Source organism: Suillus subalutaceus (genome assembly GCF_016647625.1).
Source record: "Suillus subalutaceus strain FC151 chromosome Unknown DFJ58scaffold_116, whole genome shotgun sequence".
Lineage (NCBI taxonomy): Eukaryota > Fungi > Basidiomycota > Agaricomycetes > Boletales > Suillaceae > Suillus > Suillus subalutaceus.
Genome location: NW_024540365.1, coordinates 63,325 through 89,741, shown reverse-complemented (window position 1 = coordinate 89,741; position 26,417 = coordinate 63,325). Strand labels below are relative to the sequence as shown.

General features: G+C 48.0%; 10 protein-coding genes across 10 annotated transcripts; 6 read left to right on the top strand and 4 right to left on the bottom strand.

Annotated features, from left to right (window-relative positions):
* Positions 1 to 44: 44 nt before the first annotated feature.
* On the bottom strand, positions 45 to 1,987 carry DFJ58DRAFT_806163 (Alpha/Beta hydrolase protein). The gene is made up of 8 exons (XM_041391160.1): positions 1,778 to 1,987; positions 1,442 to 1,725; positions 1,280 to 1,395; positions 1,122 to 1,227; positions 960 to 1,050; positions 745 to 905; positions 532 to 698; positions 45 to 477 (listed from the first exon to the last, which is right to left on the bottom strand). The coding sequence occupies exons 1-8, from the start codon at positions 1,918 to 1,920 to the stop codon at positions 376 to 378; spliced, it is 1,170 nt and encodes a 389-aa protein (XP_041239932.1). The 5' UTR covers positions 1,921 to 1,987; the 3' UTR covers positions 45 to 375.
* Positions 1,988 to 2,856, top strand: DFJ58DRAFT_806161 (uncharacterized protein). The gene has a single exon (XM_041391159.1). It carries the CDS (start codon positions 2,044 to 2,046, stop codon positions 2,431 to 2,433), a length of 390 nt encoding a protein of 129 aa, XP_041239931.1. The 5' UTR covers positions 1,988 to 2,043; the 3' UTR covers positions 2,434 to 2,856.
* Positions 2,857 to 3,625: 769 nt separating this feature from the next.
* Positions 3,626 to 5,467, top strand: DFJ58DRAFT_806159 (uncharacterized protein). The gene is made up of 6 exons (XM_041391158.1): positions 3,626 to 4,040; positions 4,095 to 4,311; positions 4,381 to 4,554; positions 4,615 to 4,755; positions 4,813 to 5,018; positions 5,070 to 5,467. The coding sequence occupies exons 2-6, from the start codon at positions 4,102 to 4,104 to the stop codon at positions 5,143 to 5,145; spliced, it is 807 nt and encodes a 268-aa protein (XP_041239930.1). The 5' UTR covers positions 3,626 to 4,040; positions 4,095 to 4,101; the 3' UTR covers positions 5,146 to 5,467.
* Positions 5,468 to 6,444: 977 nt separating this feature from the next.
* Positions 6,445 to 7,226, top strand: DFJ58DRAFT_665830 (uncharacterized protein; the record flags this gene model as incomplete). Its single annotated transcript, XM_041382529.1, has 2 exons — positions 6,445 to 6,524; positions 6,587 to 7,226. 2 exons carry the CDS (start codon positions 6,445 to 6,447, stop codon positions 7,224 to 7,226), a joined length of 720 nt encoding a protein of 239 aa, XP_041239929.1.
* A 3,191-nt stretch (positions 7,227 to 10,417) lies between these two features.
* Positions 10,418 to 13,247, bottom strand: DFJ58DRAFT_806141 (uncharacterized protein). The gene is made up of 4 exons (XM_041391157.1): positions 13,066 to 13,247; positions 12,897 to 12,951; positions 12,670 to 12,842; positions 10,418 to 12,616 (listed from the first exon to the last, which is right to left on the bottom strand). Exons 1-4 carry the CDS (start codon positions 13,142 to 13,144, stop codon positions 10,698 to 10,700), a joined length of 2,226 nt encoding a protein of 741 aa, XP_041239928.1. The 5' UTR covers positions 13,145 to 13,247; the 3' UTR covers positions 10,418 to 10,697.
* A 29-nt stretch (positions 13,248 to 13,276) lies between these two features.
* Positions 13,277 to 15,703, bottom strand: DFJ58DRAFT_806139 (uncharacterized protein). The gene is made up of 7 exons (XM_041391156.1): positions 15,475 to 15,703; positions 15,362 to 15,416; positions 15,024 to 15,236; positions 14,734 to 14,800; positions 14,404 to 14,678; positions 14,182 to 14,342; positions 13,277 to 13,603 (listed from the first exon to the last, which is right to left on the bottom strand). The coding sequence occupies exons 1-7, from the start codon at positions 15,609 to 15,611 to the stop codon at positions 13,570 to 13,572; spliced, it is 942 nt and encodes a 313-aa protein (XP_041239927.1). The 5' UTR covers positions 15,612 to 15,703; the 3' UTR covers positions 13,277 to 13,569.
* Positions 15,704 to 16,170: 467 nt separating this feature from the next.
* On the top strand, positions 16,171 to 16,434 carry DFJ58DRAFT_646186 (uncharacterized protein; the record flags this gene model as incomplete). The annotated part of the gene is made up of 1 exon (XM_041381433.1): positions 16,171 to 16,434. A coding segment is annotated over one exon (264 nt), but the record flags the coding sequence as incomplete, so codon positions are not given.
* Positions 16,435 to 20,875: 4,441 nt separating this feature from the next.
* On the top strand, positions 20,876 to 21,538 carry DFJ58DRAFT_688100 (mitochondrial ATP synthase g subunit-domain-containing protein; the record flags this gene model as incomplete). Its single annotated transcript, XM_041383339.1, has 3 exons — positions 20,876 to 21,157; positions 21,219 to 21,445; positions 21,494 to 21,538. Coding segments are annotated over exons 1-3 (489 nt in total), but the record flags the coding sequence as incomplete, so codon positions are not given.
* Positions 21,539 to 21,750: 212 nt separating this feature from the next.
* Positions 21,751 to 22,643, bottom strand: DFJ58DRAFT_717962 (inorganic phosphate transporter; the record flags this gene model as incomplete). Its single annotated transcript, XM_041384418.1, has 7 exons — positions 21,751 to 21,827; positions 21,882 to 22,077; positions 22,132 to 22,200; positions 22,253 to 22,272; positions 22,326 to 22,362; positions 22,419 to 22,528; positions 22,595 to 22,643. 7 exons carry the CDS (start codon positions 22,641 to 22,643, stop codon positions 21,751 to 21,753), a joined length of 558 nt encoding a protein of 185 aa, XP_041239924.1.
* Positions 22,644 to 22,804: 161 nt separating this feature from the next.
* On the top strand, positions 22,805 to 25,146 carry DFJ58DRAFT_806116 (uncharacterized protein). Its single transcript, XM_041391155.1, has 6 exons — positions 22,805 to 23,170; positions 23,223 to 23,354; positions 23,404 to 23,543; positions 23,595 to 24,561; positions 24,613 to 25,025; positions 25,080 to 25,146. Exons 1-5 carry the CDS (start codon positions 22,862 to 22,864, stop codon positions 24,838 to 24,840), a joined length of 1,776 nt encoding a protein of 591 aa, XP_041239923.1. The 5' UTR covers positions 22,805 to 22,861; the 3' UTR covers positions 24,841 to 25,025; positions 25,080 to 25,146.
* The last annotated feature ends 1,271 nt before the right edge of the window (positions 25,147 to 26,417 follow it).

The window sequence follows — 26,417 nt, the reverse complement described above, 5'->3', positions numbered from 1 at the left end:
TTGCATTTTATGGTGGGAACGGCGGACTGGTGGGGGTAAGCCCCAGGGCAGACTCTGAGGTGCAGCAGGGGTATGGGCCCCCTTAGATTAGATGGTAATGTGTCCCACATAGAGAAGTCTACCGACACTGCTCTTTAGAAACCTGGACAAAAATGACACAGACCGGTCCAGTAGGTTTTCCCAACCAACATAACGACGTCGTGGATCAAGTTGTCGTCAGGAGTCGGGTGGGTTTAAAATTTGAGCTACTATGTAACAACCCCCAGGACCAGTGACCAATTGATCACACTTCATACTACTCGTGTCTTGGACGACCTTGGAGCAAACTATGAGAAAAAGCGCACAATCAAACATACATCGACATATCTAACTCCTCTAAACCTCCCCGACTGTCTTGATAACGTTACCTCGAACCACAATGCGTTCATTGCGCCTCCAGAAATCTGCCAGAATCTCCGCCAGTTTCGTCGGATTGTCCTAGTTTCACGTCAGCATAAACGAGTAAGCGTCTATCGCAAGCAACTGACGAACCTCGTGCACGAGATGCCCCACACCCGAACCAGCCATGACTTCGAGCCAGAATTTGCCCTGCATTTGACCAACCATAAGTGTCGTATCAAGGCGCTCTGCACCTGCTAATACTAAGAGCCGTGCGGAGCGGAGCCCGAGGAATAAAGACGAAAGCGACGGGAACCAGCCTGAAGAAAATCAGTATGCAAGTCAAAGGGGCAAGCATAGGCTTACTATCCCAGTATGGCGCCGTCGACCGGAGTGGTGTACGCCACTTGTATTTGAATCCAATATTTGCGCGCGTGCTGGGCGTAAGAGGAGAATCTGCAGGGACAATGATAGATGGGATCGAAACACGGGCAGACACGGGGTTGTGGATAAGGCCCGTATTGACGCTGTATGAGCAAGTATGAATATAGCATTTATCAAAGGTGACATGAAATACGAACTGCCACTCGATTGCTTCCTCGACGCTATCGAAACCCTCGGGTCGAGAGTTGAGAATCGCGTGCATGTGAGGCAGCGCCTCTACTGCTGTGCCTATTGGTTATTGGTTATTGGTGATGGGTCAAACTCGTGCAAATTACAGAATTTGATGTAGTAATAGGTACCTTCTACTACATCCAAAACGGCCACTCCTGCAATCTTAAATTTGCGTTGTTGAAGTATGGGACAAGCGCGAACGCAGACAGATCCTCCCATGCTGTGTCCAACAAGCTACTCAGGGTGTCATCAATCCGATATGCGTGAAAGGGAGAATAAAGTTCACCATTAAATTTGGAGCTGCTGCCACATCAGGGTAAATCGTCTGTAGCAGAGCACAGAAATCCTCAACAAGGACATTGATAGATAAGTCTTCATCAGATTGAGATGATGTTGTCTTTCCTGGAACACGATGAGTATTTCACATTCCCCTGAAGTGAATGCCTACCATGTCTCCTGGCATCAAAGGCCAGGACACCAACGTTGTCTCTCATGACCTCACTTATCTCTTTAGCGAGACATGCAAAGCTTGTACCTGCATATCCTGCACCGTGGTGGAATACAATAACACCCCCGCCGTCGTACTTCGGAGGAGTGTAATATACCCGAACGTCGAGGGCTCGGGTAGGGAGCGATATCTGCAATGCCTGAGAAAAGTATGAAGCAGGACTTAATGGCTTGAATTCAGGATTTGGTGACTTTGGCTTTCGGGTAGACGTGCTTGGCCGTGGTCTATACAACAATAAGTAAGAAAGGATTGGATTCTGGATGGAAGGTGGCATACAGTGGAGGTGGCCCCATGCCAGTCGAGAGTTCGCCGATTCCATCAGTAATCTCAGATTGTTCATCATCATCCTCATCGTTTTGTGGTAGCTGCGGTAACTTCGCTATTCGGGCACTGATTGCAGAACGATATAGCGAGCTCATCTCGACAATCGTGAATCAGGAGTTCGAACGCTTCCAAATTCGGACCATTCAACACGGGTTGATTAGTAAGCGAACATTGTCCAGCAAAATTGACCTTTGCCGCATCGACCGTTTGCAAGGATTATGGCGTCGCTGTTCCGCATAACGTCGAACAACATATTCAAACCCTCGTCACGGTCATTCGCGACAGCGTCACAAAAACAAGTAGCGTCCAAATCAGAACCAAATACCCACTTCAAAATCACTCTCCGCCGCTCCGCCATTGCACTAGGCGAACGGAAGAAGGAAACCTTGGTAGCACTCGGTCTGCATAGACGTATGCAAACTGTGTATCATGTCCACAGCCCAGAGGCTGCAGGAAAAATTCTTAAAGTGAAGGAATTAGTCGAGGTTGAGAATGTACCAGCAAAGGCTGTACGCTCTCAGTCAGAGCAGAGGATGGAGAGGAAGGCATCGAGAGGATACCAGGTGCAGGGCACAAAGCTGGGAGGACTTGCATGGGAAACTTCATGACCAGGTCCGTTTATCTCGTGCTCTTTCGTTTCTGCACTCACTCGCTTTCCAAATCAAAGACCCCATATCATTACTTTGGCTGGAGTTCTTTCTCATTATCTTGTCTATTACTGGCTTTCCCTCTTGCCCTATATTGTTATTTGAAGACTCGATACCCTTTTCAGGTGGTGTCTGCTTTCGCTCTCTACCATCATATTGTCTTTGATCCACTACCATCGGAACAATGAAATTCATGGTGCGGCTTTTATCTTTCGAAGAAGATGCCTCGTGGCTGCGTTATAAGTTCCGATCATTTCTGTTACTTGGTGTCTATGCCTTATCCACACCGCTTTGACTAGATAAACGTGTTTGTGACTACCTGATTGATCATTGACATACAGCTCAAACATTGCAAGCTATAATTGCCGTTCCTGCTGTACCATGAGTTGCCCCTCGATCCGATACCGCAGTCCCACAGCACCAGGAATGCATCGCAGATTTTTCGCCACCCCGATCACTCCTCACAGAAGTCAATTGCTCATACCACACGCAGATACTCATGGAGCTATCCATACCCCCTGAATCTCGTCATCACACTCACGTTAGAATGATGGACGTCCTCAAGTAGCAAGCCGTGCTGTCGTTGCTACATGGGTATATTGTGGGGACTTGAGTTCCACTGCGGTCTCTTTGAGATCGATTTAACATGTCTCATTGTCCAATATTCTAACTTGTACTTGGGCATAACGCTATAACACAGGCAGTAAGCTATTTATCAGGGAATGGTAGAGTTCTTTTATTTCGTTTGATGTCCAATTGGCTCGGCGAGCCCGTGCACGTTCATGTTCTCTGCTTTAATCTTCCTCACTCTATTGAGTGATTTGTTAGCAAAAATGTATCTCCGTGAGCATCCGCGGGCGGATTGGCCTTGGATCATCGGCTGAGTGCATCAACGATATAATGTTTAGAATTTAGATTCCCGCCTCTAAGCTTCAAGATCTTCAAATGCGTTTAATTTTATTTCTAAGCTTATACAAACTCCAGCCTTCTGATAACGACGGTCATTGCAATAATATAGAACGTGTATGAATATAATAGATGTATAAGTTTGGTACAAGCGGATAGTAGCATCATGGTACTATATAGCTAACCTATTGGGACATTAGCGCTAGCAAGTGAAGGGCCAGTATCATGAATTAGTGATTCAATCGTTGTGGCTGTCCAGGGCTGTGGCACTATCGTATCTTCTGATGGAGTCTCACGATCGTGGCTGCGCTCCGAGTCGCAGCTGAGCGCTGAACATTCTCACTGAGCTAAAATCTCACCGGTGCATTGTCCATGGGGTTGGTAGGGGTTATTCCTATCGAGAAATGTGGAGGGACTTGTTATAGCATTATAACGGTACCGAAGGCGTCTGCACCGGTATAGGCAGAAGAGGCCGGACGGTCATTCCTTACCGAGTCAAGAAACGTCGTAGCCAGGCTAACCTGCACGAACCATCTGATTCCTGTGCAGTCGGCCTCGTGCTATCCTGCGGGAACAACAATTACAAAATATAACTCGCTCAATTTCGAACAGCTTGTGGTTCTGCCTATCTCCACCCTCGTCCAACCCTACCGTACGGGTCCGTAAGTCTTCCGAGTAAAGTTCTCGAAAGCGTCATCTTGCTTACGAGGACTTAGCTTTTCCATGCAGGGAGGATTTCTGACTGAAGATGACCTGGAGAAGTACTTCGCATCCGGGGAGCATCCATGGACAAGTCTCGTAGTACCGCCTTCCTTCAGTTACGATTGGCAGCAGCCCCACTCTACCACATTCGATGTGGGAGGGCCATCTCTCACAAACCGATGCTCCAGTGGATCTCCCTCGCATGACCAATGGGTCTACCGGATACCCGAGGCATGTACTCACGAAGCATGATTTAGCATTCGAGGAGCTCATACCGGCTGTGCCTGATCGTACCGCTAGATTCAGCAACTACCATCAGAATCTCCTTCATGTTGCACCGCAATTCTTGGCCCAGATTCGATGTCAGAAGCAAACTTATGGACGCGGATGGTGACACGCCCATCATTGAAGCGCTCTCGGCGGCTCGTGAACTACAAGATGCAGCAAGACGTTCTTAACGTCGTGCGGATTGATGTGAGCGTTAGACTCGTGTTCTGTCCTCACTGGCAAGTTGCCTCATACATCACACTGTAGGATTCACTGAGTGCAGAGAGCGTGACGGTGGTGGAGATGCCGAGTTCTGTGTTGAAGCCAGTATCATACTCTGGAAATAAACCGCCAGAGATAACAATGGACGCTTGTGATGAAAAATCGATCAAGTCCGTCCAATCTGACGTGAGTGCTATCCCTTCTCGAACTGTCGATGAGTTTTATGATATCTCTACATATTAGTCTGCACATTCCATAGGATGGGCTACCGAAGCAAAATGCGAGGGGAAGGATAAAGGGATCAAGAAGCAAGCATCCTCCAATACCTGCTGCCTATCAAAGCTGCGCCTGAACGAAGCATGGAATCGGCTGCGCCGTTGGACGACTACTGCTCTCAGGGACATGAAGAGTCGAAGTGCGCGTTTGTCATTAGCTACTCGACCGATAAGGTGAGTGAACCAACACGCTGCGCTACAGTGGATTAAATCTTATGCTCTCAGTCTGGCCGGTTGCCCGGATCAACATGACATCTGGAGATACCCTCAAGGAACCGACGATAGAGGACAAACGAATTGACCGATGTAACTAAATCACGACATAACGAACGCTCCTCATATCAGCCCCCGTGGACATTCTACATCTTTGGAGGAATGGACTCTTACTCTCATGTTAATCACAAACCAATGTACGATTATGGATTTAGTAGCGACATAAGACTGTACCTATCTCGTGGGCGTTAGACTAGAGCAACGTATGACATCATCTCAGTATACGACGAAACAGGCCCTATAGCAGCTGGAATGGCAGTAACGGCCCACTCTGCGGAGACGATATAGCACACAGAGTTATGGTAGTTTTCCTTTATACAATTCTGAAGAGTTCCGTGTCTATTTTGAGCAGCACTAGAACGCATTGCCGTGCTCAGTGGCAGATTCTCAACTAACTTGAAGTTGTCTCTGTTCGTGAGTTTCAGTTCATTCCAAATTAATTGGGACATTTTATACTCCAGGAAAAGTGCAAGTAATCCAGGCTAGGTCTCCTAAAAAACCGCTAGCACTATTACATGAGGGAACATCATAGATTCCACTCTTGCTGTGCATGTGTCTTTCAAAGACCTGCCAAAGACACATGCAAGCAAGTAAAAGTCAGAATTTTTCCGGAACGACCTGAGCCTAACGTTTTCCATTAGTAGTGTCGCAGCATCCTATTTCTATCTATGGAGCGTGCTGCGGTGTGCTGCGCAGCTGCGGTAATTTGTCAACGACATAAATGAGGGAAAAGATACAGCAAATGTTGTCCACTCTTCGTTATGGGTACGGGGGGATGGTAAACAAAGTGCGACATGTAATCAGGCTTATTAGTCATCACGCACCTCAGCGTACTGGGAATCGTTGCTACTAGTACTACTACTGGGAACAATATCGCAACTTCTCCGTCCGCAGCTGCAGGTGAACGGATTTCTTCAAGGTACTAGTAAGCTGAAACCACCACCGCCACAAAGCGCGCATCATACTTAACACTTGTACAATGTGCAAGTGCGGGCCACTGTAAAAGAAGGAATGTCTGCCTTCCTTATGTGTCGTGGGCTGTTTGGGGGCTGGATCTGATCAAACATCAACACTGGCGGGCGCTTGGAACCCGTACGTGAACTTTCTTACAGATGGCTCCACAGATGCTGACAATGCCCTCTGCCGGATGTGGACTAGTATGCATCAAAGATCAATACCAGCGCCATATCAGTGTTCATGAACATACTGATGCACCCTAATCAAACTCAGATGCTGACTCGGTGCTTAAGCGCTTACGAATGATGCTCAGCCTTTAAAGAGTTTCAAGGTTGGCTGCAGCACTTCCAACCCCACGTCTCAGTACTCTATGATGCTACCACTTGTCCTGTATGACACCCTCTCTGAGCTACCAGGCAAGAACTGGTCACCCAGCACTGCAAAGCCGAGGTCAGTAATTCGTGTTCTGTATGCCACACTTTGGTATCTGACCAAAGTCTGCTGTACCCCAGGTTTGTTTTGAGCTACAAGGATCTTCCATTCGTAACCCTCTGGGTCGAATACTCAGACATCCCCATCGCTATGAAGGCCATCGGTGCAAAGCCAAACAAACGCCGAGACGGCTCGGATATGTATACCGTCCCCGTCCTCAGCGACCCCAACACCGGTGCCCTCATTACTGACTCCCTCGAAATTGCCTCCTACCTCGAAAAGACATATCCTGAGAAGCCCATCTTGCTCGACAACTCAGAACCCCTGATACGCGCGTTCGGCTCGGCCATTGCAGGCTTCATTCGACCTGCTATGAAGTCTATCTTCGCACGAACCACAGAAATATTAAGTCCCGCCAGTGCCAAGTTCTTCATTGGATCTCATTCGGCAGACGCCCCGTTGCCTTGGGATGCGAGTTACGATGAAGACTGGGACCTACTAGAGAAGGGGTACAATATTGCGTACGAATGGTACCAGAAGACTGAGGGGAAGTGGGTCATGGGCGATACTTTTTCGTATGCGGACATCTTTGTTGCTTGTAGTTTGCTGTGGTACAAACGAGTCCTGAAGGAGGATGAGTGGGTCAGGATCAGTTCTTGGAATGGGGGGAAATGGGCCCAAGTCCTTGCAGATGTTGAGAAGGAGTGCAAATTGGCGTAGAAGACTGCATATACTGTAGCATTTGATTTGAAACAATGATAAATTCTTTGAAAAGGTCAACCCGAACTACCATCAGAGTCACCAAGTGCGTATCACACAACAATGCCTGGCTTGGGTCAACGTTGTGTGGGCATGAAGCCCCCTCTAGGCTGAGCCTAAACTGGCGTACCGGACTCGTTTGGCGAAATCGACACTCAGAAACGGAATAACATGAATAACTTGGCCCAGGGCTCGTGTATATGTATTTCCATCATACTTCGTGTTTCTTGTACTCTGTGTTTCTTTGTACCCAAACCGATATCAGATATCGAACTCATGCGTCTTTTATTCCTGCTATAAATTATTCCTCCTCTTTGCTCACCCGCCCTCGTTTCTCTGCGGTGGTCTGCCTTGCAAAGTGACAGTGCAGGTGACATAATCCCTGTTGAACGTAAACCGTGAAGTAGCAGGAGTGGATGACTGGCACCGGTGAAATCTTTGCCAAATGTTTCCGGAATTGGAAACCAAGGGTGATGAAGTGGGGCAGGGTTGCCAGTGGAAACAGCGGCGGGTGCCTTGACCACAGGGAGCCTGCAGTGAGAAAATCAGAGTGGCCGATGACGATCGCAGTTAAAACGAGTAGGGATTGTTTAAGGTCAGACTACGAGAGGGGAATAGTACATCGCTCGCCAGCAGAGGAAAGGGCAGAGTCAGGTGAGGCAATGCTGGGAGTATGGAGTAGAGAGCAGGTAGCAAGTGTTTCTTGCTTCGTCTTGGACCCAGAAGCTTAAGTCGACATGGAGGTCAGAAGGATAGGAGAGTGACGGAGAACGTTGTAGGAGAATATGTAAACCAAAGAGAACACGCAAGGACGCAAGGAAGCTGTTGATATCGGCCCGCCTCGGCAATAGATACCGAAGACCGCATGGGTCACAGATCGCGCTCGTTCCTCACACCTAGAACTGGAATGATGTCTCAACATACAGTGCGCAGGGCGTCCAGCTAGCAGAACTCACTTTCTGTTTTATCCACATCCTTCGTCACGGTGTACAATTTCTTGTGTCAAGTCACCATATTTGTATGCTTGTAAGTTGCAGAAGTTACGATACTGAGTCCTGAGTCTCAGAGGAGCAGAATATACACACCCCTCACATTTGACCACCAAGCCGTCACAACACTCAGTGTACAAGGGTGGGCTGGCGCCGTCAAGTGCCAGGGGTCCTGGCTCGTAGTTAGTATGTTGCAGTCAGTCATCGATAGAAAGAGCAGCCGCCTCCCGCCTCAGATATTTGGCCTTTGGTTTTCCCTTGCAGTCCGTTTCTGGTCCACCAGATAAGACCCTCCATAACAACAAGCATAAGAATATCAGGGACATCAAAGATACGCAAAGTCCTCTGAGATTCGAAGCCGCGGAAGCAATTATAGTTGACTTTCCCTTGAAGAACCGTTCAAGTCTGGCGTTTCTTCGAGAAGGTACTAGGTTCGGGATCGTGCATTCGGTATGAGCGTCTCAGCAAGGAACATCACAGCAGAGATGAAGTCCATCATCGTGCGCTACGATGATCCTGGCAAAACACATGTGTCATATCCAGCTCGATGATTGTGAGTATGCCAATATCGTCTGCGCTTATTAGATCCAGACTAGCGTTGTCTTGACACGGCGAACTTGAGGCCTGAGGGATGGTGAGCTGAATACTAATGTTCCCATGCTTAACATGCATGTCTAAGGTGTTCGATACATCTGCGTCAAACGCAATAACAACATCCGGAACACCAGGGAACACCTTGGTTCTTGGCCATCTGAACACCTATCTTTTCCCACGAAGACCGAAATGCTTAGTCGGATGATCCGACTCCCGCAACTCGAAGTGCCTCACTGTTGGTGTGAGAGAGGGATATTTTAGGGTACCGGTCCAGTGCAGATATATGTTGGGTAGGGCAGTGTTGCAGGGAACAGCACTCATAGACTATTTTGGCCCGGCCCGCAGATAGAACTTGATACAATTATCTAAACCACTTTAGTATCTACTCAAAGGGAGAAAAGCAAGAGCTTACGCACCAATTGTAACCAGTAGATGAAGAACGCTAGAAAAATTGACGTGCGCAACTCAAACATTACGTCGCCAATTTCAGGGATACCATATCAAATTTTCAAATCCTTTGCAGAATCAAATACCCCTGCATCATGATAATCCACAATGACGTGTTCCATGCTTAGCGTAAATGTCCGGTTCCTGCCTAGTGATTAAGGGTTGCGCAAAAGTACAATGTCATGGTGAACGATTGACTTACGTTTCTCATTTCCGAGTAACAATAACATCGCATCAAGACAAAACCCCATCATTTGCTTAGTCGGCAATATAACATTAGTCCCGTCCTCTAATAGCTTCAATCAGATGATGAACTGGCATCTCTCGCCGACATTATCGGCCAGGGAGTTGAGAACGTTGAAAAACATCAGTCCAGCGGAAAGTACGCACTCTGTAATGCGGTGACTAAGATGATCAGATCCGTGCACCTCGCCAAATGTTCGATAGATAATTTTGCCTAGGCAGCCTAGCTGAGGCTAGCGCACCGTGACCATCAACGAGTCTTTTCCGCCCACCGGGTAAAATTGTTCACCAATCATACAAGGGTATTGAAAGTGCTGAAATCACTGTCGACCGAAAGAGTGGCAGTCAAGCTCGAATGATATCTTGTCCTGGGCATTGGACGGGTTACAGATCTGGGAATTTGAACAATAAACACACCAGTGAATACATATTGGCGTGCGCGCTAGCCTATCTGCCGAGAAGCCGCCGGAGGCAAAAGCGGAGAGCTTGACCAAAAGCACCGAGTTAGTAAGGATCGTCCGGGAGCAAACCAGTGGATAATCACTGCTGCAAGAATCATTCATGATAAACTCGGGAACTGCTAGGTGGGCTCTCCTGCCAGGTGGTCAAATGACATAAAGTGTTACATACATAGCAGTGACCGGTTGACCCTTCGTCTTCTCATGGGAGCCCAATGGGAACCCGTCACGACGGTTTACACCATTCATTAATATTCAATAAATAGAGTCCTTGGTGCTGCCAACGACTGAAACTCTATCCATCTACTGGTCCTCGCGATTGTCGCCTAAGCCGCGGCCCCCAAATTCGAAAGAGTTCGATGAGGAAAGATCTCCAGCACTCTCCAGCACGACGAAATGTGCGCTGGCAACACATATCGAATTCGATACCAAGGACAAGCTTTATTTTGTAACATACTATGCTGGTGGCAGCGTATGTTATAATCAGTACTACTTACGTTCGTGTATGGGTGCCGTACACCGTAGTATACATGAGAATAAGGTATCCACATCGCAACACATAGAAGCCAAAGAAAAGTAAGCGACAGCACCCGAAGAAGAAAAATGTCCGACGAATAGCCTTAGGTATTGGTAGAAGAGCGTACGGTATTTTGCACTACACAGAAGAAAGAAAACGACGGAAATGAAGGAGGATGGATGCTTTATTGACGTGGCGCGTTTAAGCCATTGCGAGACGAATGTTTATCGCTCGTTTGACAACCACGTCCAGGAAGCGCAGCGATGTGACGCGAACCGCCATTGGGAACGCCTAGCAGAGTACGGTCACCGTTCACAATGATAGATCCCTTCTCAGCAACTCCGTTCTTTTCGAATTGAGCACGTTTGGCATTGGCGGGACCCAGAGTCTGTGAAGGGAGACGCTTGAAAGCAGGCCGGAATATTTCACCTTCCGAGCTTCCCGTGCAGTCAGAGGCGACAGATGACTCTCTTGACCCATCTCTTGACCTGCTTTGAGTGCTCGAACTTCCCATGCTGCTCACACGGGGCACAGGCAACGAAATGGACATCCCATTCATAGGCGGCGCAGCTCCCTTCATGGGAGGCAGATGAGGTGACATGAATGCCTGCGAAAGCGACGACGCCGACGAAGAGCTCGAGGGACGGCTGACGTTCAAATCAAAATCGACATTCGACTGCGAATGTGTGATATCTGTGCGACGATTAGTGCCACGTGCACCTGAAGAAACAGATGCAGGTGGGCTTGCCCGCGTACCTCGCCGTTTGGGGAGGTTGAGGTTGAGCGATGCATTGCGAGCATTGACAGCAGCTTCATAGCTCCGAAGATCTTCAGGGTTGCCATGGAGCGTCATACGTACTCCCTCTCCGTTGCCGTTTGCAATACCAGGAAGGGCTCGTTCTACGGTGGGCGTTTTGGAACTTGGAAGAGAGGACACACGAACTCTTCGGCGTGAAGAGGGTGATTGTGGCATGGCGCCCGGCGCTTCTAAGCCGGCGGGGTGAGGTCCACTCATAGGCGTGCGCATGAATGCTCTCCACAAAATATCGCTGTCGCGACCTAAACTAGGTGTGGGCAACGCAGAGAGCGACATGCCACGATCTCTGAGCTGCTGCTGTGATAGCGCCTTGGGAGGCATCGGAGTAGCATTCGGCGAATGAGGTCGCATGTTCATTGCAGCATTTGAGAAGAAAGGTACACCATCTGTTGAGAGCCCAGCAAGGACATTTGGGTCGTCAATAGACATGAGTCCAAATGCGGAGGAGAACCCGCCTTCACCGACTCGAGAATGTTGATCGGACTGCTGGTCGTGAGATTCAGGGGGAGAGGTAGAGGACATAGAATCTCTTCGGCGTTGAGGGTCAAGCAGCATTCGCTGTTGAAAGTCCTCTGAGGCATCCTGATACATATCCCCTGTAGAGAGAGGGAGATGGGCATTGGACGAAGTAGCGCTAGAAGGGATGGATTGCGAAGCGCTACTACCGTCACTGTAATCAACGGAGCTTCGGCGAGGCCGGTAGGCTAATCCAATGAAGGGCCCAGTGAACATTTCTGAGCTGAAATTATCTGAACCGTCCGCACCATATTGATTTTGTGAGAAAGCTTCATCCAAAGATGCGAACTGGGGTTGACTAGCTTGCGCAGCAGTTAAGCCCGGATTTGTGCTCTCGCCCCATCCAATCCAATGGTTGGAAGGATGATTATGGTCCGTGTAAAGCTCAGGTAAAAGTGCCGATGAACCTTGAGGGTTTGCAAGCATGGGAGCTCCGGCATGACGCAAAAGATCAGCGTGTACCCGATTTCTTCCAGTGATGTCAGAGTCGGAAGAGAGCGACATGGGAAGATGTACAGGGTTTGCTGACGAAGCATACACATGATTGAAGGAAAACGGGGTTGTGTAAAGCGGATCACCCGAAGAAGTATCCATACTGGGTACGCTCACAGGAGGAGGACCAAGGATGAAGTCGTCCATTGATAGCCGTCCATTGCCGAGAGAAGAGGAAAGGGAAGCGGGGCGAGGAACATGATGACCAGGGCCACTTGGAGCGGTTTGACGGTGGAATTTCACATAAGTACAGCGACTCTTGCGTTGTACGCATTTTGCTATGTAGAATAAATGTGAGAATAGAATCGTGAGTTCTGGGGCGCGGACGTACAACAAGGGTTGCAACCGTCACACGGTAAGCTTGATTGGACACATTGGTCACATGCTTGCTTTGAAGTAGTCGCTCGAGAGGTTGAAGTAGAGCCTTTGCGACGACCATTAGCGGCGGTTTGTGGCGGTTTTTCGTTTGCATGACATTTGTTAACGTGACGCGATAAAAGATCGCTGAAGGAGATTGAGTTAAGCGAGATCGAAAAAACCAAATAGTGGAAGACTTACCTCCGCGCAAATTGGTCTCCACAATACTGACACTTGTAGGGGCGATCACCTGTATCTGTTGAGGAGCGAGCCGATGGGTTAGCACTATGAATTGATCACGAAGGAGGACAGGGGGTAAGTCGTGGCAAAGTGGAGCGAAATGGTGCTAGAATGGAAAAAAAGTACATACGTGATCGCATGTGACGAGCAACATGCTGTGGACGGGTGAAAGTGGCCTGGCAGACAGGACATTGATGGTCACCACCCATTGCTTTAGAATCTAAAGAGTAGTAGGTGTAAGATGAAAGTAGAAGAAGTTCAGAGTACCAGTCGTAGACGAGTGGATACTATCCGATGTGACACAATCCTTGTACACATATTTATCCTTACCAAAACACCTGGATCTATAACCTTCGGCGTCGGCCGTCTATGATGTCATATATACCTTATCGGCAGACACTGCTTTCTTACTTAATATCAAATTATCTTTACATACGATGATATCTCCCCTAACTGTCATACACATTCACCGAAAGTCAGTTCATCCTAATCATCTCTACCTTCTTCCTCATCCCCTTTATCCCTCATCCTCTCTCCACATCTTCAAAATACAATATCCAAAACTTGAACAAATTCCTCTTCCCGTCGTCAAGACAATGCTGGCAATTTAGCGTGTGACGCCATTTGTTGTCACCTATTTGCGCGAGATCGTGGCGGAGATCAACCCGCTACAAACACGCACACTGACGTCAGTTCATCAAAACACTCCTACGAAACGTGTCTTTCACCTTGGTGCGGAGACGGGCACGAACACTTCAGCGTTCGCCCTATCACCGTAAATTTAATCAGTAATCTCCCTCCAATTCAATCGTCATAGGGCTATAAACGTGAATGGAAGATCGCCGCCAGTCCTCTGGTAATAGGCTCCGGAGAAGGCAGGCGTCATGAAAAGGCATTGCATCGAGCGTGATCGCCACCCTCGTTGTCCTGGCCCTGTTCTACAAAGCACCCGGATCTCCGTGACAGGAACAGTGCGAACAGCTTCACACTCATGATGATAGATAGCAATCCCACGCTGGATTGCTTCCTCGTCACTGTGTGCCGGCATCCTTAAGAAGCCAGGGGAGCTGATGCCAAGTTAGTTGGCCCTCCCCTTAATTAGAAACACTCGTATCGCGTCATCGAATCCGAGGTAGCAACAAGATTAAACAATGGGATCGCGGTTGCGATCACTCGTCCCATCCTCAGGTAAAGCCGGTGTCTCCCAAGCGATGTCAAGAAAAAGAAAAAAAGAAAAGCAATGGACGCTGAAGGAAAAAATCGAATGATACTCAACGGTGTAGTATTATCCAACCCGATATACTTCATATCAACTGGGATATAGTGCTTGTTTGGCAGCTTGTACGTGACGGACTCAACGCCCGAGTTTTCCGCGATGACGCGTTGCCCCATCTTAAACAACGTTGCCTTTCATTAAATAGATTCATCAGCAACGTGCACAACACGGGGATAGAAGCCTATGACGCACTTGCACACTAGCGCTGGCGTCCAGGGCAAATATATCAAGCGTGGCATTTCTCGCCCGCGTCGCAACATTAACCGCGTCCCAAACGCCACCGAGTGCGAAGCCCTTTGGGACGGTGAAGTCCAGTTTCTTGTCATCAGTGGGAGAGCTGAGCGATAAGGGCGCAAAGGTATAGTTCAGGTCCACGGAGGTTGACAAAACACGATCGTCCACTTGCGGCAGCGTGGTGTACTCGTCATGAATGTATCCGTGAAACGCAGAACCACCCGACTTGAGCACTGGGATGCGCAGAAATGAGTGAATGCAGGCCCGGGAATGCATGGATATGCTCACCCAAGAGATCGGTAATCCCCGAAGTTACTTTAGCTGAGAGCTTGTCCTTGCCAGCAGAGGCATCGACCTGGGGGAAAGAAAAGAGCGTTCGATAAGCTCTATATATACGTTTCAGAGACAGAAGGGTGATAGAAGGGAAAGATATAAGCAGGAGGAGTGTCGCGCCCGAGGATTGCCGCAGCTCGGAAGCTGATGGCAAGGGAACGCTCCACCTCAGCGACCACATAGTTCAACTCCACCACCAAGTCGGAATCCGGGAAGCACGGACGGCATCAAATTAAAATTCTTACCTCGACCTCGACCGTCTGTCTGTCATTCCCGTCCCTAACGAACGAATGTGGGTGCGGATGGTCATTTTCACTTAAGGCGATGCGAGACCAACGCAACTTCTCCAAGGTCACGAATGCACGGTGTATGTGCGCATACTTGGAGACGATATGAGTTCCCACATGCAATGCAAACCGTTCCGGGCTGAGGATGTGGGGATGAAGTCTTGGCGAGATCTAGTAATCGCCGAGGTGTCCAGCTCGGTTAGCTGTTATCTGCTCCATCACCAGTTCACGTACAATATGTGATGTTCTTCACTATACGATACGTCATGCGGTGAGTTTCAGCTGGACCATCGTACAATGTACATACTAGAGTCGGTTGCGACAACAACGGAGTTGTCTGCAATTGTGTAGCTGCATATCCAGCTATTAGAGATGGTGGGATTCACGATATACTGTGCCAATCACTGACCTGGTCTCGATATCGCCTTCTACGTGTACTGTCACATTGTATTCCACAACTTGATGAAACTCGGCATCCCGAACAACACGAAAGACGCGAATGAGGTCTTTGCCGTATCGAGCGCTGGTTAGAACTGATTCAGACATAATCGACAACGGTGCTAAGCTCGCAGTTTCAGCTGGTCTTCCAACAGAAGTTCGACCTCGAATTCCGTTTATAGCTTAGTATTAAGGGAGACTGTTATAGCGGAATATCACACGCTATAATCAAACAGATAAGCGAATAGCAGCACTATCTGAGTCAGCGTGATGAGGTTATCGTCTTCCGCTGATCATGAAGCTGAAGCACATTGTCCTGGATATTCATTTTTAACCGACTACATTAAAGCCGCATGCTCCACATTTCAGCCTTTCAGTCCGTCCTCTGAAGCAATTTTCCTATCGTAGATGGTTTTGCTTGATCTTCCATACCAACAGTGATACTCTGCCATCTCTGTTCGACGTTGACGGAGCGAAACCACATGTACCTGCTCTCGTGACAACTGCTTATCTCGAGGCTGGGTCATTTGAACAACCCCTGCAGTGATGTTCCTTGCACGCGACTACCGTCGAAATTAAATCACCTCGGTTTCTTCCCAAGGAACGGCCCGCATTAGTAGTACGATGATCAGAGGTAGATGTTGTCAAAGAGAAACCATGGATCAGTGTGCGCAAAGTTGATCCAGACACGATGGTCAAAGTGCACTTGTATGCTCATGAAGTGATCGTGGAGGCGCTCAACTTGAGCATGCTTCGGACTGTGACAAACATCCCTGTTCCTGAGGTGCGACAAGTCGTCGTGAACTCCTCCAACACATACTTAGTCATGGAATACATTGACAGTGAGACACTGGCCAGCTGCTGGGGTTGTCTTGCCCTTATCGCGAAGCTTCGCACTGCTTGGACCCTCGGCGGTTATATCGGCCAGGTTTACGGAAGTCTACTCTCGATCGCGCCGTGGCGTGCATAGAACCATTCGTCACCGACTACGGTGCAGGTCCTTTTACTTCTTATAACGAAATGGCTCGATTACAAGTTGGAGGTGTAACGTGCGCCTTTCGATGCTCCTCGTTCCAAAACTCGTGGCCACTGGTCTTCTCGCGCCAGGACCTGTGACTTAGGAGTATTTTATTGGCGCTCGATGGTACCGTGTACATATTGGACTCGGAATGGTCGGGATTCACCCGTTATGGTTCGTGTACGTTGGTATGCGCTCTGATGAGCATTTCAAGTTGCGCTTGTGGGGTTTTTATGCTTGGATCTCGCGTTACGGTGAGTAGTTTTGGCCAGATAGCTATAATGTGATAAAATGGCCCCCTATTCCAGTTCTTACACGAAAGCGCATAGAGGAGTACCCGGGAAACATTATATGGGCAGTCAAAGTGGGTGTTTTGATGTAGTACTTTGTATCCCGCAGCTTGTAGGCACCAGTCAGCGGAAAGTCCCAAACGTCGAATCCACTGCGGTGTATTTTCTCCCAGCCTTGGCCCAGACTCGAATTCAATTGCGGTTCAGGTCATGTATTTGTTCCGCTCTTGATCGCGATGGAATCCAAGCTGAGACCAATGAAGCAAACCGGTAGGCGACAAATGAATTGCACTTCCCCGGTGGGACAGTGCCCATTTTTCGCAGGTGAGCGCCTTAGACTGAGACATCTAACAGACCGCATGCGACGAATTGCGAGAGGCGAGATTGGTAGCCATTACACCGGGCTCGGAATCTCGATTTCCTTTGATGAAATTTGACATCAAAAAATTAGACCAGGACCACATGACAGCATAAGCAGGCGCTGGCTCGTATCAGTCACCGATACATTCACAGAGTTTGATTGATCAAGAACCTTCAAAATGAGCGAATATGAAAGTCGGATATCAAACCCACGTGCGGAATCGTAGGGAATCGTTGCCTCAGGTTTTTCATATTCGAAGGATGCAGCCTGTGCTGCCGTTCGGGGAGTGACGTGGCGCCGCTGGGGTCGGATCGGAGTATATCGAAGCATGATGTACGATATCCATATCCACTCCGCACCTAGGCTAGACTCTAGAGGCTACTGTGTAGAGGTAGTTACCGCATCAAGAATGAACAGGATGATTTGCAAAGGATGTCCCTCAATGCTGTCCCTCGATGCCATAGCGAAGGCGCGCAGCGGAGGGCTTCGCAGACAAGACTTGTGGGCGGACCAACCAAACTCGCCATGCCATTCTGGAAATTGTGCATATTGCATCGTAGAAGCCGAATTCCGAAGATGTGCATGGCTAAGCTTAAGAATGGCAAGACGTCAATGACACCTAAGGACACCCGGCGGCACAACTTCGGCACATCTCAACAAAAATACTTACGGAAATCAGACAGGCGTCACCTGCCAGTGCTGCACTGACCGTATGCATCAGTTTAGCGACCGATGATAGGCACAACCGCACCGTGGACATTCGAACACAAGCAAGCTATCGCTTCAACTTATCATTCATTTGTTTGTTTCACCGGGAAATAATCGGTCACCGGAACCGATGGTAATAGACCAGTCGTCCCATATATAATTAATAATTAGTCGCAGCCAGCAACGATAAAGAGCGATAGGTCGGATGACGAGGAACAAAGCAGAACGGCTCTTCCGGCAGTTGCCGAGGCTCTGCTGATCCGGGCCTTACACGTGCACAACACTTACAAGCGCTTATCATTGGTGTCACCTTAGCCGATAACATCCTGGATAATCCCTTGGAATTTGCCCTTGTCGACAAGGCTCAAGCCCTTATGACCATTTTGGAAAATGTGGGTCATTGTCGGGAGCTGTCGTGTGATAAGTTTACATAGTTCCCGCTACCGTCAGGGAGCGGGTCTTGTACACTAAGCATGTCTGGTCCGGAGGTGAGATTTATTGGCACCTGTTGAATGATTCACTCCAAACCTGAGGTTTTAATTCTCACAGATACATTTCACATGGACCCGGAGTGAGAAACTCTCGTGTGACGTTAGAGCGCTATAGCGACAAGAGAGCGAAGTGGTGGCTTGAGGCGATAGGTGCTGAGGACTTGGGAGGAGAAAGCGACACTTCGAAACAGGTGACCTTATAATTCAACTTCTTCTATTTTCATTTGACTTTGTTGTGACCTTGTAGGATTGCAATGGGCTCAGTTGGAATCATTATGCAGACGGCCGCATCGCACATATGCCGGGTATATGTTGGGTCGACAAACTCCGTGGAATTTTTGATAGAATACCTGGATCGAGGCAATCATGGCAAGAACACTCCAAGCATTGCATTGAAACGGAACTATGAACAGCTTTTGAGGTGGTCGGTTTTCACATGTATGACCGCTTTGCAGGTTCGCAACCTCGGTCAATCAAGCCATAATTCTCATGTCGATGGTGTTTATATCAGCGATAAAAGTACTGGATGGAAGTAAGCTGATGGAGGTATCCGACATGAATTTGTAAAACGTCCGTTATGTTCACCGGTCGTTCACACCCATCCTTCAAAAATGACCAGAGTCTCAGGCTAGTGTGTGGCCGCTAGTCAAATCATATCGTGTTTTATAGGTTCGTGGACAGTTAGTCGAATGTTGGCAGTCTACCATAACACGGTGGTATACGATTGCGGTGAGCAAGCGTTATTTCCAGCACTCGCATTAATTGGATGAGAGGCAAGTAGGCCTAACTGATGACTCGACGAAATGTCATGCATCTCATCATGATCACTCGATTACATGCCATGTATCAGCGATTGAGAAAGTCGTTCATCTTTTCCCCTGTAATCTTCCTGATCGTGTGCACAGTCGTTTACATAATGACAAGCAGAAACATTACAGGGGATAAGCTCTAATGAATAGATGCTTAGGTACACCAGGTTCATCAGACGAATACCAGTCTCTCGTGCTTTGTGACACCCATCAATGCATTTATCGATGGGATAGACACCGTGCCTTGGATACTCTACGCTGCATTGGATATTCTTGCGCTGTGGATTGCTGTAAAGCACTTCTGTGAACTGCAACGAACAAACATAGGAGACTATTTCACGGTGTGATTTTTTTAAAACTCACTTCGCCTACCTTACAGGTGAGCTCGGATTTTCAATGTATAGCATCATTTGGAACGTCTCGCAACCCACCAAGTTCCCTTGAGGTTCCATGGCATGGGTAGGAATTATTCATGGTCGACTACGCGACATCGGCTACGGGGTTCTGATTGGATTATGTCCGAATATGTGGAGCAGGGAATGAGATATCGAAATGGCTCAACGAGGATTCATTCAACGACATCGCAATAGGTGAACACAAGTGAGACCTGGGCAAAGTTAATAAACCCTGGCATCATCTCTTCCGTGGCCAATGACGTGATCAATAACCCACACGCCTCTCAATATATCCTCATACGGAGATCACAGAATTAGACGTCGTTAGCATGAAGCCGGAGAACTGACAGAAGATCATATCTCGCACGCTCTTGAGAGGAAGAAGCAACATACATGTACCGCGTTCGGCTGAAGCCTCATTATTTCGAGGCGGTATGGAATCAATGGAAGATACCGCGAAGAACTTGGACTGAAAGGGGTACAATACCACACAGATGAGTGATCAAAGAAGGTGGTCCCGTGCGGGTAAGTAGAAATGCACTAACCTCAACGGTCCATTCCTAGTGATCGTGAGCTACGCTATGACGCAATACGCCGCACGTTAGAAAATAGTCCAGAAACTGATTGGCAACGCATTCAGGGTTGCTCTGTGATCCGCATAAAACAGGTAGAGCAGATTCCCAATCTTGGTCTACGCTTGTGGGCATCTCGAATATGATAGAAATTCACAAAGCCAGCCAATACGGTAGATGGTTATTCCAAGCGTGAATATCACAATAACGCTTCGCACTGTGACCTTTTGAAAAGGGGTTCAGGGTTCTCCGTCATGATTGCTAGAGAATCACGGGGCGCACCAGCTGAAACATTTGACCAGGAGTTGTGAGCGGCGTCGCTTCGATCATTGTGCGCTTAAACATGCGGAGTGAGGCACCCAATGGTTTTGCACGGCAGAGGATAACGGCAGGGTAGGACACACGAGAGCAAATGCATTGCGCAAATGGACAAGACGTGCTTCCTTGAATTGTTTTCTTTTTCCTGTTTGACCCGACAGTTGTCAGACTGCAAATGAACACAATTCGAGGAATCAGGATGATTCAAGAATTCTGAATAGAAGTCATAGTGCAGAATAGCCCTGGGCACATGAAGGTCTGTACAATGAGCACAGAACGTCATGTAGAGCGTGACGCCCTCTACACACCTGTTCAAGTTGTGTTCGAGTCTAACATTCAGTCGAAGGCGCGTCGGACATATCCGGGTAAGGATAGTTCTGCCAAATTTCCCACCCTCTTTATTTCCTCATCGTGGGTCTCCGCGTCGTTACATTCCTTTCAGTAGTTTACCTCAACCTGCTCGGAGACGCCTAAAATGCGGTCTGCAGTGTCCACATCTACCTTCAGACAGGCGGCTCGTCCTCGCCGTCTACCAACCCAGTGTTCACGCTTTGCCAGCTCAAACGCGGAGACAGCGCAGAAGAAAAGCCAAGACGCGCTCGGGTCCGCCCAAAAGACAGCGGAAAAGCTTTGGGAGAGCTCAAAAAAGTTCCTTGGTCCCCTCGGCGAGCGCGCTGGAAGCATGCTTGGATGTATGTTTTCTCGTGAGCTTTTACCCTTTGCCGATATTGATGCAGCTCTGTTTGTGTTCAGCATACCGTCAGCCTGTGATGTACAACTTGTCTATTGCACGCGAATTGTTGAAGCAGGTTTACGTGGCGGAGCGTTTGCAACCTCCCACCGACCTTGCAGTGGTGAGAAGCGCATACTCGACATTATGGAGTCGTGCTAGCAGCCAGGCATATTGGCGAGGGATACTCAGTTCCGGGGAGTGGGCCAAGGTTGCCATATACGCCGTGGAAGCATACGGCATCTTCAAGGTTTGTTTGACAATGCTTTGTGATGTTACAATTGTTAACTGTCGACAGATTGGAGAGATTGTCGGACGGAGAAGCGTTGTCGGATACAACCTTCATTAGACACCACATTATTTATCAGCGAAAGCATGTAGTTATGCTCTACACTGATTCTACTGCATAGACATCTCATTTCTGCTGATGCTATTTCTCGTCTTTCAAATTTCCAATGACAGACGGTGAGTATGTTTGCACCAGATTGAGAAGTCATGGATGATGAAATAGATATCCAAGTCATGTGTGGCAACAGAATATAAAGTATAGACGCTCTAATCCTCCTTCTTTGCACCAATCTTCTTTTCTGCTTCTGTAATCGATGCTGCGTCTGTTTGAGGACCGGCAGCAGCTGAGAACAATGGTTAATTGAGTGTCATGACAAATGCATAGGAGATCAACGTGCCTCCGAACATTGATGCAGCCTTGAACGGTCTCTTCAGATCGCCCTCTGCGGGCTTCCCAAGGACGTGAATGGCAACAGGCTTTGCGTCGTATAGATTCTTCAAACCCATAAGGGCTTGAATAAAGAGAGGCTGGGTGTACTTCATGTACAAATGGAAGAAGGCCATCATGGCGACACCAAAGTACGCAGCACGAAGCTAAAAATTGCGGAGTAAATCCAAACTCCTTTTTGTCCATAAAAAGTGACGCACCAGTTTCGACGTTTCGGACAGGTCATAGTCGCGGACCGTGGTAGTCACGAGTCCTCCAGAGTCGGACGACTAATACATGTAAGCCCAACGAGTGCTGCTTGCTATATGAATGGAATATTACCATGGGGTTTGGTGAATCGACTGGTACAAGCACTCAGATACGCAACGAAAAAAAAATTAAGACAGAGACTAACCATATTTCAAGACGGTCTGGTCATTCTTCTGCCTGACCTATATTATCGCACGTATTCAGATGCCACGTATGTGTTCTAAAATCTCCTGCTGACCTTGTAGGAAACATAGAAGTATGCACCCATGATGATGACTTGACTTGTAACATAACCTATCCGCACATAGTTGAGAACTTCCGGGTCATCGAATGGAATTCGACGGGCAACTGAGAACACGTCACACGAGTTTCATAAAAATTAGTAGCCTTCGGAATAAGACAGTATATGCTAACCTTGCATCGCGCCAAGGGAAATAACGATGTTCTGTATGCCGGAGTTCATTTTGATGTTGACCACGTAGTCCTTCAAAAATGTTACTTGAAGAGTTTGAGAGTGAGTAAGGATTGGAAAACGGCGTGACAATATTGTGTGACATACCTGTGCGTGTGACAAGGTATCGCACTTCCAAAAAGGTGCTGTGTATGACGTCGACCGCATGATAGACATAATAAAGCAGACTAAAATTCGAAACTCTATTAAATCTTTCTTCTCGAGCTCCGATGTATAACAACGAGGCTGCAACCATATCCCGCGCGACCTCTGTTTCGCGTGCCAGTAAACATGGCTCGACAGCCTCGCGCAACCAATCTCTGATCAAGAAAAATGTTGCTCCGCAGGATCTCCGCCCATCCGATATTCTTATCGAGCGATTTGTTTCGTGGAAGGCTATTGTGAAACAACTCATCAGTTACTTTGAAGGCGTCGCCGATATTGAGAACAACATCGCCAAGGAATACACAAAGCTTGGCGCAGTAATTCAAGTACCTTTCCGCTCAGGAAATCAATTTCTAGGTGAAGGAGGTCTGCAGGTATGGAGATCCTTGCTAGCTCCACTTTATTTCTCAAACAATGCATGATCAGGACGTGTATTACGGCATTCGCGACAAAACACGCGTCATCGCCGACCAACATGCAAACCTAGGGCGGACCATCGATAGCTCCATCGTGCAACATCTACAGAAACTGCACGTAGAAATTAAAGCGCACATAAAGGTGCGTACTCTGCTTAAATATTGTACGTATCGCACCTGAGTTTATCCAGAATGTTCAAAACGACACCGGTAAACTGGCCACCAGTGTTGCCAAAGAACGCGAGCTATCCGGAAAAATGATCAGTGAACTAGCAACGAGTGTCAGCATTTTCAAGAATACCCCGATGAGCGTGACTAATAAAAGTGACCCGTGAGCACTTTAAGGCTTCCTGCGATGAGATGCACCTTTGACGTGTCGCAGTTATGTTGCCAACATAGCAGTCATGAGACAATTGCAAAAACAGGTTCACGAAGAAAATGCTCTTCAGAAATCCATTATTATCATGCAACAGAATTCTGCCCACTTCGAGGAAGGAATTGTACGGGCCATTCAGTCGGCGTGGCAAACTTATGATGAGTGGCGATCTCGAATGACCAATTCAGTGCAAGATACCTGGCATACCATGGGTCGAAACATGGTCTCACTTGCGCCCGACCGGGAGTGGATATCATTTTCAGCCAGGTCTGACCATCTTCTTGATCCCGAGACCCCTCTGCGAAATCCAGAAACTATTCAGTACCCCTCGAAAGAAGACACCTCGGTCATAGCCGTGCATACCGGACATCTTGAACGCAAGAAGAGGTTTACAAGGACCTATCGCGAGGCCTACTATGTCCTCACTCCGGCAGGATTCTTGCACGAGTTTGCGACGTCTGACCCATCTCAATCAGGCAGTCAAACACCAATATTTTCATTATTCCTTCCGGCCTGCACGCTTGGCCCTCCGTCAACGCCGTCTTCAAAGTCTCACAAGTTCCATATTGAGGGTCGCAAAGACGGCACGGGTACCACCAAACACGGCTCTTTTAAATTGCCCATGACGGGTGGCCAGCATGCTTGGTCATTCCGTTCTCGTAGTCATGAGGATATGATGGAATGGTGGAATGATGTCAGGATGCTATGTGCCCGTTATCTCGTCGCTAGCGAGCAGATGGACCGCGGGGGTCCGGTCGAGGCGGCAGTCCGTTCCGCTGGATATATCAGTGACGAAGAGGACGAGGAGGAGGATGGGTCTAGCGTTGAAGAGAATCAAGAAGACGAAGATGAAGACGATCTGTATGAGGATGCTGACGCCGTTGTTGATGACGAGGAGGATCATAAGGATCCGCCTTCTTACTCAAACCCTGCCAGGAATTCTTTTAATGAGACCCATCAGAATGGCTACGCGGTAAGTATCTTAATTTTAGTTGAAGTGTCCGCTAATGATTTTTCTGCTCAGCCAGACAAACGAGCGTCGTCGATAAGCTATGATGATGGCACAGCTTCGTCACGCCCAAGCAAGCGTCAGCAGGAGAAGGCACCCGAAGGACGACCTCCACATGATCAACATGTATCTGATACTGTGGGTCAAGCTCCTAGTGAGCACGAAGAACGCAGTTCTATGCCAAATAGCGGTGAAGCTGGTCCTGCGCCAATGGAAAGCAAATTTACTGAAGACCTGGAGTGATTGAGCGGCGGCACTATGGTTATCCTCCACAACGTAACTTAATCAGCAATCAATCATAGCTCATCGGACCTGTTCCTATACTTTATTGTTTTTTGTGTCTGCATTGTCGCATAATTCTTACACGAGATTGTTTGATCTATTTAACACGCCTAAATCGATGAGAAACCCCGTCGGGAGCCGGTGAAGTAAGTCCAAATATTGATGTTATCATGAACTTTCATTAATGCCCATGGATTCAGAACAGCTGCATGTAAGATCAGCACTGAACGTGTAATGACAACCACCAGAGAATTTCTTAGGAGCAAAATATGTTGAGTTGGCGCATTCCAAATCTACGATTGACCACTCCTTGTCATAGGGTTGAAGGCACCATCATGATAACCCACGAATGCAAAAGTCTCCGACCGTCCAAGACGTGAAGGGGGAAAAATGCGTAGGTTCATCCAAGTCGGGATGATGACATGTTGCTTTTCGTGCGTCTTATTGTATTTTCCAAGGAACTTGCTATCAAAACCTTGCGGACAATTTAGATCCCACTCGGTACCCGTCTCTGAACTATTAAGTTCAGAGTGATCCGATGACAGGCAAGACGAAACTGTCATTTCAGCATGGAGAAGTCACTCGTTACTGCTACAATTATTCCAGCGTGTGCTAGAAGTTAATATGCCGGGCCGATAAGTATTCATTCAAGTCTTTCGATATATGTACTAGTATGCATACCCCGTTCCCTCGACCGCGATGCTATGCTCCTCAACATCGGGATAGTAATCGCAGCTAGAACTCTCAGATTATTCAACATCGTGGTATAAGTGCTAAATTCCTGGACGTAGCGTTCGCGCGCAGAAGTGGTGCCTGGCGGCCGCGAACTGCTTTTTGTTTCTGGCGGTGTTCCACTTCCTTATTTGGACCACTCTCACCATCGATACCACCTTATTGTCAATTCATAGACTTCATCATCAATCCTTCCATTTTCAGGTCACGGTCCCCTTCAGGTGATTCTTATTGTTTTTGTGCTGTTAGGCTCACAGAACTGCTTCGATCGCCTAAGCTGTTTTATCGCGTCAGAGGCTTGAAATGTACTGCAGACGGCAGTCAAGACAATTAGACCGGAACTTCACCACACGCTTCCGATAAACTTTGTACCTACACGCAAACTTTGCTCTTCCCTGGCCATGGACCGTTGAGAACGTATAAAATGTCGTGATTATTCTGTCTTTTTCTCTAGGTTCATTCGCCTGTCTTCGACCTTCAGAGCAATTGCGCCTTACTTTGTTTAACTCTATTCAAAAAAGCCATCCTCCGCTCAAAACAAATGGACGCCTTCACTACTCTCATTGCATTCTTCACCACCTCTCAGTTTGAGGAATCATCACCTATCATCTCGGTGCCTACGGATGAGGAGTCCAGTAGCAGCAGCGGAGGCTCATACTGCGTGGTAGCTTAAGCGCCTCCCTGTGATCATAGCACTAGGTAAACATATTATTGAGTTCTGGTATGTCTTCCTAAAATTATCGCGCTGGTCACGATCCTTAATCTACATTGACAGACTCTGCGAATGATCGAAGGTTATGAACAAC

Bases quoted from the DNA above. Each gene is read 5' to 3' on its own strand.
- DFJ58DRAFT_806163 (XM_041391160.1), bottom strand. From the start codon at position 1,920: ATGAGCTCGCTATATCGTTCTGCAATCAGTGCCCGAATAGCGAAGTTA. The intron at 1,396-1,441 runs GTAGGCATTCAC...ATCGTGTTCCAG, and splicing joins CTTTGATGCCAGGAGACATG to GAAAGACAACATCATCTCAA. The intron at 906-959 runs GTTCGTATTTCA...TTGCTCATACAG, and splicing joins GAGGAAGCAATCGAGTGGCA to CGTCAATACGGGCCTTATCC.
- DFJ58DRAFT_806161 (XM_041391159.1), top strand. From the start codon at position 2,044: ATGGCGTCGCTGTTCCGCATAACGTCGAACAACATATTCAAACCCTCG.
- DFJ58DRAFT_806159 (XM_041391158.1), top strand. From the start codon at position 4,102: ATGCAGGGAGGATTTCTGACTGAAGATGACCTGGAGAAGTACTTCGCA. The intron at 4,312-4,380 runs GCATGTACTCAC...TCGTACCGCTAG, and splicing joins GGGTCTACCGGATACCCGAG to ATTCAGCAACTACCATCAGA. The intron at 5,019-5,069 runs GTGAGTGAACCA...TTATGCTCTCAG, and splicing joins TTAGCTACTCGACCGATAAG to TCTGGCCGGTTGCCCGGATC.
- DFJ58DRAFT_806141 (XM_041391157.1), bottom strand. From the start codon at position 13,144: ATGGGTGGTGACCATCAATGTCCTGTCTGCCAGGCCACTTTCACCCGT. The intron at 12,952-13,065 runs GTATGTACTTTT...GCTCCTCAACAG, and splicing joins TGCTCGTCACATGCGATCAC to ATACAGGTGATCGCCCCTAC. The intron at 12,617-12,669 runs GTACGTCCGCGC...TATTCTACATAG, and splicing joins TGACGGTTGCAACCCTTGTT to CAAAATGCGTACAACGCAAG.
- DFJ58DRAFT_806139 (XM_041391156.1), bottom strand. From the start codon at position 15,611: ATGTCTGAATCAGTTCTAACCAGCGCTCGATACGGCAAAGACCTCATT. The intron at 15,417-15,474 runs GTCAGTGATTGG...CTGGATATGCAG, and splicing joins GAAGGCGATATCGAGACCAG to CTACACAATTGCAGACAACT. The intron at 13,604-14,181 runs GTCCATTGCTTT...GCGTGTTTGTAG, and splicing joins ATTCGATTTTTTCCTTCAGC to CGGGTTGATCTCCGCCACGA.
- DFJ58DRAFT_806116 (XM_041391155.1), top strand. From the start codon at position 22,862: ATGTATAACAACGAGGCTGCAACCATATCCCGCGCGACCTCTGTTTCG. The intron at 23,355-23,403 runs GTGCGTACTCTG...GAGTTTATCCAG, and splicing joins AAATTAAAGCGCACATAAAG to AATGTTCAAAACGACACCGG. The intron at 24,562-24,612 runs GTAAGTATCTTA...TTTTCTGCTCAG, and splicing joins CCCATCAGAATGGCTACGCG to CCAGACAAACGAGCGTCGTC.